Raw genomic sequence first — 12,638 nt, forward strand, 5'->3', positions numbered from 1 at the left:
TTAAGTTTTAACGAATGAGCATTGACTGGCATTGAAAAGGTATCTGTCTGTCGCTTATGGGTTCTTGTATGAATGATTGCATAAGGCTATTTGCTGAAACAATACACCACAAAACACAATGACCAGTAAATAGTCATAATATGTAGATGCGAACAATTCATTTTTAACTTCAAACTTGCCACACGCCTGGCATAGTGAGGAATGACCTGCCTGAGTGTGTACAATATTGCTCCGGGTGACCTCTTCCCTGGCACTTAACCTATAGGGGTTGTCTTCTCATATGGAGTGCGTTGCAAGATTGCAGTAATCTTCTTTGGGGAAGCTGGTAAGAGCGCAGATATGTTAGTGTGAAAATAACAGGGGTGTGTCTCCCCCAGTTCACCCCAGTTGCACTTTTGCCCCCGAGAGCTGCAGTGGCCGTCCAGAGACACCGAGGAGAGGGGGAATGTAAACTCCACTGGCTCTCCTCAGTCTCATTGGTTGAAATTGCTGCCTAGCGGTTTTGTCCTTGAGAATGTGCAGACACGGGGCAGATAATGTTCTGACACCAGAAACTCTAGACCAGAGCGGATCCACACTTACTCTCATCTTCTGGCTCCCTTTCCCTCTATTCCTCTCTGTTTCTATTGCCGGAAGTGTGTTCGGAGGCACATTAGCTGAGCGATATTCGGCATAGAAGATCAACAGGAAATAATCATTTAAGAATAAGGTAAAAAAATAAATAAATAAGACATTGGCGAAAGTGTGCCGAAAACTGAGCACACTTTTGTAAATGCAGCTGAAAAAAGTGTCTCCATAGTCAGGGAAAAGTGTCTCATAGTGTGTATGCTTGTAATGGGAACCTTGAAATCAGGCTGGCACTATCCATAGACAGTTGACGCGCATTCTTTAACCATTGACAACCACATGCACGCACGTGGAATTATTTGGATGCTTGCGTCTTAAAAATCCCTGATTTTGTGACCGGCAAGCCTTTGAGTGTATTCAGACGCACGCACTCACAAAGGCCTTAAAAAAAAGAAGGTGATTGACGCACTTAATGTAAATGCGAGGTTTTTGCGCGTCTTTCTCGATGCGCAGCAAGGTCAAAGAGCTCGTTTTACTGCGCGCTGCTATTGCCATAACGCGGCGGTTTATGCACGAGTCAGCACAGCACGGCAGCGCGTGGGAAGCAGGAATGTCCCCGTGCACAGTGGCCAAAGCTGGGGCTCGGGGATCTTGTTCAAAGCGCCGTCGATAGAGAGGTTCTCCATAATATATAGCGAAGAACTAAAAGAGACGAAGGAAATGAAGAAATTAAAAAAGAGGCGGTGGAATGTATTGTTTTCGTCGCCCATTTGTGTCATGTGGAACAAACAAGTGAGAGGAAATATATTGCCATTTCACTGACTTTAATAAGCAAAATAGGAAACAATTTCTTTCAAAACAACCAAAAATAAGACACAACAGAAACCAGCCTGAATGAACAGTTAAAATTTAAGTGTTCAACTATTATTTATATAAACAGGGTTGAAAATTGATCCCCATCATCATTGCAAAGTACATGGAATTTATGAAAACAAAACAACAACCCGCTGCTGCAGTTTCACTTCGATTTCAACACAGTTGAATCAGTAACGAAAAAGATTGTTAAATGCATGACTTTTCAACAATAGTTTCAGATGCAAGCACCATGCTTATTCGATATGATCTGACAAGTTAATTTAATTCATTAAAAATAAAAAACCTTTAACTATGCATCTGGCCAGCAGAACCAGAATCCAAAAATAATAATAAAACAGACATAACAACGTATCATTAAACATACAAATAGTTTTCATTTTGAGAATTTGCACATCCTTGATCCCCTTTTTTACTGACCGGCAGAAAAAAAGTCAGGAAAACATAGAGCATTTTGTAACATTTCAAACGGCTAGCGTTTTTTTGTTTTACAACTCCACATAAAACGTGATCAAATGTGCTTTTAAAATAGTACAAATATAAATTATCATGGGCTGTGTAAAAGCTACAGGTGGCCAATTAGAACGAGCTTTAAGTTGGAACACGGTGTTTTTACGCAGACTTTACGCACATGATCGAGTGTGTGTACGTGTGTGTGTGCGCGCGCATAATGTCACCAGGTTATGCATCCAAAAGTTCAGGCCTGTTAGAAATTTGATGTATATCATAGTATGTCTTCCTGAAGGGAGGTGCGCACAAACGTCAAAATGAAAACTTGGAAATCATATCCAAAAGTGCACTTGACACACAAAAGTTTGTATTTAATGCAAATGAAAAAATGCACTTCCCTTTCTTCCTCTTTCTCTCCCACTAAGCCCAAACCCAAACTGTTAAAAATACAAAAACAAAAAGTGGAAAATGAAATAAAAACACAACTCAAAGAAAGTCAGAAGTTCAAACCAGCCTCCTAAATCTTCTTGTTGTGCAGTTTTGCGGTTGCATAATATTTACAAGCCCAAAGAAACCCACGCCACATGACACTGCACCGGCAGTTCTGTTTGTCCCCTTTGCCTTAATCTAACCCCAAACTATAGGAAAGCGCAGATCAACAACATGCTCTTAATATACACGAGAAGATGAAAGTACAAAATAGAAATTATTACCGTACATGTCCAGCATGCAGGATTAATATTTAATGCAGATTTTTTGTTTCAATATATATTTGAATATAACCAAGCAGGCAATAAATCAATGAGATGTTGCATAAAATGTCCCCATGACGGATTTGAAGACGGGATGAGGATTTGCATAAAGTGGTGTCTTGTGAAAGTTGCTCAGTTTCGGGCCCACTCACAAAATGTGCGTGAGTCAGGCTGTGGCCGGGCCTGCACTCGTTGTTTACAAAGTTCTGTCACTGTGAACAACAACACTATACAAGACACCAGCCAGGAGCCGTCCATGGTACTTACAGGTCAGTTCAGCTGTAGCATTAAGAAAATATCAAGCGCTCTTCGTCCAGTCTCTGCTACAAGCCACTAATCTACAATGATGCTGCTGCTGCTCGGACGCTACTATGCTCTTGTATCTCAGTTGACACGTGGGTGACAGATGGTTAAATATGAGAATACTAGATGGGTTATTTTCTATATGAATATAAGTGTTACCGTATTCGTATAATAAGGGTATGGGAGGTTGGAGATTATTAGTCAATCATTGTGAACTCACATGAAGAACTCTGGAGAGGAAGGGTTGTCACTTGTGGATCCTGCTTCACGGAACCCAGCGCTGGGCCCAGAGCCCGTGAGTTTCTCGCACTTGAGTTTGTAGGCGTCTCTCTCTCTCGCCAGCCGGCTGATCTCCGCCTTTAGCTGCTCCACTTGGTTCATCAGCTGCGTCTTCTCGTTCTCCAGCACATGCTTCTGCTGCACGCGCTTAAACCGGCACGACTGCGCGTAGCCCCTGTTCTTCAGGGTCCTCCTCTTCTGCTTCAGGCGGATCACCTCGTCCTTCGTGAAGCCCCGCAGGTGTCTGTTGAGCTCACGCACGGACATGGACACGAGCTGGTCGTCGGTGAAGCGGTCCTCCACGTTGAGGCCGCCGCTGGACTGGCCGAGGTGAGCTGGGTGATGGTGGTGGTGGTGGCGGTGGTGGTGCAATGACTGGTGGGAGTCTGGGGACACGGGGGACGGGCTGTCGGGGTCCTGGCTGTGATGGTGGTGGTGTTGACTGTGCGCGTGACTGTGCGCGCCCGCATGCCCGGTCAGGTCGTCTGCGTGGTGCGGGATGGCCCCTGTGTACGGGTGGTGGTGCTGCTGGCCGTGACCGTGATGGTTGTGGTGATGGTGCGGACCTCTGTAGCCCTCGAAGCCCTGTTGCTGCAGCTGCTGCTGGACGTGCGCAGGCGGGGGGTGACCGTGGCCCGTGGCTCCAATCAAGGCCTCCACAGCATCCTCCGGGGTCAGACTCAGCGTCTGCGGGTCGACCTGCTGATGGTACGCGCCCCCGGGCATCCAGTAGAGCTCCTCCAGATGATTCTTCTGCTCGGTGGGGCTGAAGCTGGGCGAGGACGGCACCGAGCTGCAGGGTGTGCTGATAGGGGTAGAGGACACGGAGCCCTGGGGCTGTAGTCGGTTACACTGACGCACGCCCGCGCGCTCAAGCCCGGCTAGGCCTTCCTTCTTCACGTCAAACTTCATCAGGTCAAAATCGTTGACGTATTCCAGGGCCAGGGGGCTACTGGGTAGTTCCGGGCCCATGTTCAGCTCTGTGCTCATATTGTGGTCGCGACTTTTTTGCAGGTTTGCAAAGGTGCTCGCAAGAGTTGCAAAAACTGACTTATTAATCAGCCTCTCTTCTTTTCCTCCTTGTTTCATGCAATAGTTCTTTTGGCTCCTCCACAGCTGCGCACTGACTTGCTGTAGCATGAAACACACTGTGGTTGGCGGCGGGGCAGAAAAGGAAAAAAGAAAAAAATGTTGGAGGAAAAGTTTCAGACAAATGCTCTGCAAACGCTTTGCGTCATGTAGCCTACTTTTTCTAGGCTAATCTGGCAAATGAAGTAGACGAGAGGTAGAGAGCTATGTGTCTCAGTGCAAAAAGTAAATACCTCAGTCCATTCGGTAAAAGAGTTCAAAAGAATCGGTATAAATAGAAAATAGAAAAAGCAATACCACGCTTGCTTGCGGAGACGGGCACCAGCCCTGGTTGTAAGTCCCTTTTCTCCAGGAAAATATCAGGAACACTTCAGCGCAGTAAATAGGGCATCTGATTTTCGCTGAGAAGCAGCTTTTCCAGCTCTGCACCGCAGAGATTCAAAGGCTCGCCTCTCTCTTGCACTCTGATTCCAGCAGACTGCGCTTGCCTTCGCCCGCTTTATCCTTATAGCACGTGGTGACGTCGTCTCGAAAGGGAGGGGCTTAAACTCTGAACTGTCCAATGGGAACGGCCTATGCATGGCAATTGGCAAACCGAGAGACGAGAGGGAGCGCAGGAGCGTCCTGATAGTTGACCGACTTCGCTGAAGTGGGAGGAAAGTGTCGAGAAAGGGACAGTAATGCCTTCACTCCACTCCAGGGCCACGGAGCGCGAGACCACAGAGCGCACGAGCTTTTCAAATTGGAAACAATTTCAGAGCTGAACGATGTAAAATCTCGCTCATGCCCAAAAAGTAGCTTATAGTTGGATAATCAAACAATTTACCCGTTCTGTGCATAGCCTACTTTGAAGCAATAAGACACTTTCCTCATGTGAGCTGTGTGTTTTGGAGATAGAAATGGGGGCATTTTAGAACATAATAGCCTGCACCAAAACGAGTAAGCGAGACTGATAAGAGATTTAATGTGACTTAAGAATTCCTCGTGTTTAGAGTCTGAAGTCGTTCATTTTGCCTGCTCCCATGTGCGAGCGCGAGGCATTGAGTTTCTCATCCCACAACGGACGGGCTGCCTGGAGACGCGCTGAACTGATACCGGCTCAAGACTGCCCCTGCGTGGGCAACTCGTGAAGCAGCCAGACCATGGTTCCGAGCGCATCAGGCGCAGCATCAGCACGCCTTTTACTTTCCGCGTGGAATTTAATCTCAGGGCTAATTGTGCGATTACGAATGTCACATCCTCTGCCTCTGAGTACAACATCAATTAATCTCTGTCGCGTATCCGCGGCGTGACGCGCGGCTCGTGTCAGATGGAGTCCACAGGTAGTTGGATCAGATGGTGCGCATCATTGATCTTAGCTATAATTGCTTGAACACAAAAGACACGAAGTAAACGCAAATGTGAGCAATCCAGGGGGAAAAGAGAAACTTCCTGTAAATGAGTCAATTGAAGATCGATTGGATTATCATTTAGTTTTCCTGCTCATATCCACGCTTGAGTTGAGCCTCTTGACCAGCGTCTATTGATCCGCTTGTCGCACGCGGATCCTGTAAACAGCGCATCCCGTAATGAGATTGGATTTGGCTGGTTACTACTTTTAATCAGTTTGTTATTGTGCTGCAGTTGCGCTTCATGGACTGAGAGTGCACGAGCCAAATAATTAATAATCATATCAGTCCTGTAAAACTGAAGTGCGAACGTTTAATTATAATAAACACAGAATCTACCACACACTCCAGAATTAACATTTATAGAATTAACCGATAGCATTTCACACACACAAACACACACACACAAAAAACTATTGGAAATATTTTTGATGCCCAGAAAAAAATAGCCTACACAACATAATGATTAGACGATAGATTATTATTATTATTATTATTATTATTATTATTATTATTATTATTATTATTATTATTATTATTATTATTATTATGTTATTGTTTTAAATGCCCTAATTATCCTATAATCAGTGGAGCTTAATGAATTGGTAGAGTGATGGTAATTTTGAACAATTTGTCCCACATTGAACGAATATAAGAAAAAAAATCTACATTAATTAAAACTATTATTTTAGACAGCCTAACTTTATGTAATTTAGGCCATTAAGAAATACCTGCACGAGACACCGATCTGTTAAGTTACCCCCTTGCCCCTCAACTCCTGCTGTTTTATGGGGAAGAAAACGATGCACTTTGATGAATTTCTGTCGCTTAATTCTCTCTCCCCAGATCCACCTGTTAAGCGCCCCGAGTCGAACAAAGCCGCGCCGCTCTAAACATGATCCCTCGGAGGTCGGGGCACACTAATGCGGTAAGAGTGCCCGGCTTCGCCCTAATAGAGGCAGGCTGAGCCGCCGGCTGCGCTCCCCGTCGGTAATAACGCGCTGTAATGGAGACAAGAGATGTTAAAAGCGTCCATGTCAGCAGCCTAACGGTGGTTAATGATCTATTAAGTGGTGCGCATGCTTATGGACAGCGAAAAAAGTGTTGATGCTTGCTCATTCAGCCCTAATGAGAGTCCCATCCTACGGATTTTAGGAATGAATAAGAGAAATAAAATCACCTTTAAAATGTTGCATGAACAGTTGGGGCGCGGAGGCTGCAGCGGGTGCACTGCTCTCCACAGCTCCCAGGCCGACTGGAGTGATACAGCAGGCCCGGTCACGCTGTGGACGCGCGTGATTCCTTCAACAAATGGATATGTTTTTATTATTGTTGTTGCGTATTGATGTGGGCAAACGTACCTGCAACCAAGACCATTTAAGGACTCACAAAACTTCTCGTGGAATACTCGTTTGCGCTAAGTTTCTGGTCATTCTGACGTTTAGCAGTGAACTCCTGGCCCACTTATTCCTGGAAACGTTGCACGCCTTAAGGAAGTCTTCCGAGCCCGAGGCCGGCAGGATTAATGGAAGGATGGAGATAAGGAGACGCTGATGGGATCTGGAGGTGAAGGCAGAGGGGATGCGCATCTGTTTATGCTTTGATATTACACCACGTGAGTAAATATATAAATGCGAATGAAAATGAGGCAACCCCTGCTCCAGAGAAGTACCAAGTTTGCTGGTCTAAATTACGTCTTTCATGAATTAATTATAACAGGGGCTGCTTAACGCTTTATTACGTGATACATTGTTCAGGAGGTTGTAAACTGAGTTTGTTCTGTAATCTGCCCTCTTTAATTACGCGCGTTCAGGATCTACACTATATTTTTTTCTTGTCGAGCCACAGACAGATCGATTATCTCTGTAAAACACGTATTATTAAGATGTGTCGTCTCAGTCTGCGTAAACTAATTGGCTGTGCAGCCTTGGAATAAAGCGCACCATCAGGGATAATTGACTCGACGGCGTCTCAAAGAGCACAACAAGAGGCGAGATAAGAGCAAAAAATCTGGCAACGCATTAATATGAATTAGTATTGATTTCACTGTGCGTGTCACATGTTTTGTCGTTAAAAATGCAGTTCGTGGCTTTCCTTTTTATGTCTCCACTTTTGACTTGATAATTACTCTCCTCTCTTATCGCCACAGCTGCTCTGCTCTGCCTGTCCGCTCTGTGAGAGGCTGTTGCGGAGCGTGTGAATTTGTGCTTATTTCTTGTGACAAGGCGCCTCTGGTGGCGCATTTGCACACTACTAATAGTTTGACGTGGATCATCAGTGACAAGACGTGTTTTTGGCACTTCACCTGCGCAGAACAGTATACTTTACAGTCATACCCCCACCCCCCCTACACACACCCTCACCCTGTTATTGTATAAAATATGATATGGGCCAAGGCTTAATAGTGGGCCCTTTCTAAGATTAGATGTCACTGATTGACATGTTGTAAATATAACAACAAATAAATGTCAGGACACACTGTACTGGCCAAATCCCAATGGAAAAAGAACAATAAATCTGCCTTTAGCTGTGGTCATTTCATTAATGTAAATTGCAATGCTATGTACAATATGCTGGCACATCTCCAGTTGGCTCTTTACAGGGGCTTATCCATAACATCAGGTTTTATCATAAACCTGATCAGCGCGACCACCGAAAGAACCAAATACCAAAGTGAGCCAACACATAATTAAAGGCCACATGCCCCAGCTGTTACCGCAATTTACATCTGTATTTTCAGAGCCCATAACTGGCTGCTGCGATCCTGAAGAAACATATAGTAATGTTAACCATGATTGAAATAATCTGCTCTGAGGCCACCTGTTTATTTGCGAGCGGCTAGTTGTTGATTCAAACTGACAGATACTGTAAGGCTAAATATCCAAATCTGGGCATGTGGTGTGGAAATGATGGCCGGGATGGTCTCAAATATCACCACCAGAACATCTGCATGCAAGTTCTGTAACGGTGGAGACATGGGACTGTCAAAACAGTTATTGTGTTTAGTAGCCTGGTCTTCAGTATATGAATATCGGTCTCATTTAATGTGGAGAAAAATAAACCACACAAGTATGCCCCGTGGAGTCCTCTGCAATGGGGATGTTGGTTTTTAAAAGTTGCAATATAACGATTTGTTTAAACGTTTGGAAAATTGTTGAGCGAGTCTCATTTGAAAAACGTCTTGCAAATGTTAATATTTGTCTGTAATTTACTATAATCACTATTGTCAATTGTTATTTTGCCCTTAGTGTGCACATATATGAATGCACATGACACATGGCCAGCTAAAGGATGAATGCTATGCCAGTGTGTGTGTGTGTGTGTGTGGGTGTGATGGATCTGCAGGTGGGTGGTGCTCACAGTATCAAAGATAGAGCCGAGCGAGCACTTCTTCTTGCTGTAGGATTCTTGTCTCAGTCTCCTCCTCGTTCTTGTCTCCACAGTGATCGACAGGATGCACCGTCCAGGATCTGAAGTCGGCGTTTTTTATCAAAAACCTCTTTTCTCTCGCTAACAATGTTTGCCCCCCTAGTCTGGGCAGCCCCCCCTAGTCCTGAGTGGGTCTACCAACCTGGGCTGTTCTGGTCACCCCCCACTGCTTCCTCTCTGCCTTCCCTTCTACTTTGGGTTTACTTTACTGTGTTCTTCAGTTTGTAATATCACTAATACACCACCATATGCGTTTATCTTGTTGATGCAGGAATCTATTCCTTATGGCCAAATAGCATTAATTGTTCATGCTCACAAAAGTTTAATAACATGGCCTTCACATAAAACCATACACTTACTGACATATAACTGACTATTGATAATTGATCAAGAAGATTTGGGTTGTAAAGTTTAATACGGCTTCATTTGGCTCCAGTCGTTCATTACTGCTTATGAATTCATCACATTGTTGCAGCTGTAAAGAAGAAAAACATTCTTCGTGCCAGGCACAAACATGGTTAAACACTATCCACTACCAGTGGCGTAAAAATGGCACTGAAGCTGTTAGTTCCCCTCTACCCCCCCCCATGTGCTCCCTCACCCCCTCTCCTCTCCCCTTGCCCCGTCCCTGGCCCTGCCCACCCCGGGTCATTTATCATAGGCCAGGAGGGGAGCCCCCCAGGCCTGCGGGCCCCTGTCAGCTCCTGCAATCGCCTCTTTGTGGCTCCCAGCAAACAAGTGTTGGATCAGCAAAAGTCTATTAAAGCCTGGTGGGCCTTTCTCAGCCAATTGGGCTCGGGTCACTGAGCTGCTCTCCTGCTACTCCGAGAGCTTTGTGTCGCCACCGCTCTCTGACACACATCCCGCCAAGATTAATGGTTTTTAGCAGCACTTTGGGTCTCACTCTCTCCCTCTGTTTTCTGCACTCATTCCTGTCTTTTAACCCAATTCTTCGGCTCTCTCCTCCTCTCCTTCACGGTGAATCCAATCAATGTATACCATTTATGCTTCAGCCATGTAAGGTCATCATCAATATATGAATGACTGCTCTTAACTGCCTCTCATTATTTCCTGGTTCACAGTAATTCTTTTCCATCAAAGTCTCTCTTGTCCAAATGTTGCTATTTGTTAAGTTTCAAAGCGATTGGGGTCAAGCCGGACAAATCAAAAGTGATGTTAAGAACGTCTGCGCCGTAGACTGTGCTTTACTGCGCTGGCTGGCTTCCCCCACTGGGCTTCAGGAGGCTGAGGTAATTCAAAAGTCTTCATGACTTCCATGTTGATATGTTCTCGGTGTTGTTCCAGTAATTACTGCAGGTTAAGTGCACGTCCTGGAGCCCAGAGGAGCTGCTCTATCCCTCACCTGGGACATGACTCAGCACAGCGCAGGTCGTCCGGCCATTTGCCCTGACCACCGGACCACTGGACCACGCCCGCGCCGCACTCTAAAGCCACAGGACAAGCTCTGTTTACCAGGGGCTGCATTCACTTACATCACCTAATGCGATGGAGCCTTATTTACTGGCACGACGTCCAGCACTCATTGTCTGTGGACGTCTTCATTGTTGTAAAATCCAAATGGATGCATTAAAACATCCTCCCTTTGGACTGAACGTGGACTGCTCAATGACCAAAGTAATGAGTATATTTAAAAGACAACGGTGCAACATTATGTATTGTCTTTTTTTAAGTACAAGTTCTCACAATTTAAATCTTTTTTTCTGAGTTGTCAACACAATAATTGAAAATGATTTGGAATTGATATTTTATTTTATTTTATTATGAGCAGTCCTTGCAAACTCGGACCAGTGGTTAGATTTAGACTTGTATTTGATAAAGATACACCTTGTATGACACAGCATGTAGACTATTATATAACTGTGTAGTCTTTTAGCCCAAGATGTACCACTGAGACATATATGTAAGCGTCTCTGCCCTTACTCCATTGTTTACTTTCACCGCTCTGCTCTTTTAGGGAAAAGGATGATCCACACTCTCCCCCATGTCCATCCATCCTCTTGTCCCAGTACCATCCCAACTATGAACCACTATATTTATGTGCGTGTTTATTTGTATGTGCGCTTGTGTGTGCAAATGGTTATAGATGGGTGGACAGCGGCGCGGTGGCAGGCTGAATCATTACTCACACAGATAGGGAGAGACCCGGACTGAGGCGCCCCCGGAACATCCCCATGTACACCTCCAGGTTATTCATTTCTAAGCAGAGTACATGGCATTTGAACACTACCACCCCCCTTTTATTAAGAGGCGCCGGGTCCTCCTCCCCAAAGGCAGGGTGAGGGATGGTTTCCGATCGGGCTCTGTGTGTGCTATTGTTTTGCACCTCTCTGCTCTCTGGGCTTTCTCGCTCAGTATTTTTCTTAATCTGACTGTTTTTTTCTTCTTCTTCTTTTTTGTTTCTTTCATTCATTCAGGGGTACAAGGCAAACACCCACCCAAAGAATTCACAAGGGCCTCGAAGAAAGCGGGCATAAGTCAGCACAAAGTTTGTCCATGGATCCAAAGGTCAGAGGTTTGATCCCTGTGATACTGTGTGATGTGTCGTTTAGCAAGACACTTAAAAAGAGTGTTAGAGAGTGGATGTTGTGGTCGAAAGGGTTGGAAATTGGCCGCCACACTTTCTGGCTCAGTCGAGTAACTTCCCACCACTGAGTAAGACGTGTGTGTGAGTGAATGATGAAAAAAACACTCTTTGAGTATATAGAATGTGCATTATTAGACTGATGCATTACTCCTAACCTCTTAATTCCCACCTTGACCGAGCGCATTTTCTCCTGTCACCCAAATCTAAAAGCTTCTTGAACAAAGTGAACAAGGATGTAAGTATAACAAAAGAGCGACAAAAAACACAATGAACAAGCAACAAATACGCGATTCAAAAGTGATGGAGAAAATAATTAAAATATAGCCACAAAAAAGCCATAAAAGAGCGACAACAAGGTGCTGGAAAAGCACGACCCAAAAATGACAAAAAACAAAGATGAAGAAAGCAACAACAAAAAAGAACAAAAAAAAAAACTACTGTAACTCTTTATTTTACACTACCTTGTTTTAGTACAATGTAATGTGCTATGTAACAATGTGTAATAACTTGTACCTATGCAGTACATACACAATGGAATAATGTGTATTGGTACTTTGGATGTATATAATGTAATAAGAGGGTTAGGGCTTCAGGTTAGGGTTAGAGTTTGGGTCTTATTATTACACTATAATAGGCGCTTTTAGATTTGGGTAAAACTGAACTGGAGAAAATGCACTCGGTTAAGGCGGGTGGTAAGAGGTTAATCCATGCCAAGATGGATCAACTGTATTCCAAAACTGGCAATGCAACGTTCATCTTCTGGCCAAAAAACAATTTTAAAAAACTTTACGTGGACAAGAGCCTGAGACACATGGACTTGTTTAACATTGTGTGTCATTCTGGCGTTTATTTTTCATAGGCTTGCTCAAAGATGGTGGAATATATGAGCCCAATTTGCACCCT

The 12,638-nt window shown here is 44.6% G+C and overlaps 1 protein-coding gene and 1 long non-coding RNA gene across 2 annotated transcripts in view; one reads left to right on the forward strand and one right to left on the reverse strand.

Moving 5' to 3' along the window:
• Positions 1 to 1,374: 1,374 nt before the first annotated feature.
• On the reverse strand, positions 1,375 to 4,796 carry mafba (MAF bZIP transcription factor Ba). Its single transcript, XM_079558145.1, has 2 exons — positions 4,611 to 4,796; positions 1,375 to 4,372 (listed from the first exon to the last, which is right to left on the reverse strand). Exon 2 carries the CDS (start codon positions 4,362 to 4,364, stop codon positions 3,162 to 3,164), a length of 1,203 nt encoding a protein of 400 aa, XP_079414271.1. The 5' UTR covers positions 4,365 to 4,372; positions 4,611 to 4,796; the 3' UTR covers positions 1,375 to 3,161.
• Positions 4,797 to 6,961: 2,165 nt separating this feature from the next.
• Positions 6,962 to 12,638, forward strand: part of LOC306964506 — a 40,044-nt gene continuing 34,367 nt past the window's right edge. The window contains exons 1-2 of the long non-coding RNA XR_013792973.1: positions 6,962 to 7,316; positions 11,566 to 11,656. This is a non-coding gene — a long non-coding RNA (uncharacterized lncRNA). The remainder of the gene's footprint in view (positions 7,317 to 11,565; positions 11,657 to 12,638) is intronic.

This window comes from Gobius niger (genome assembly GCF_951799975.1).
Source record: "Gobius niger genome assembly, chromosome: 6".
NCBI classification, from domain to species: domain Eukaryota; kingdom Metazoa; phylum Chordata; class Actinopteri; order Gobiiformes; family Gobiidae; genus Gobius; species Gobius niger.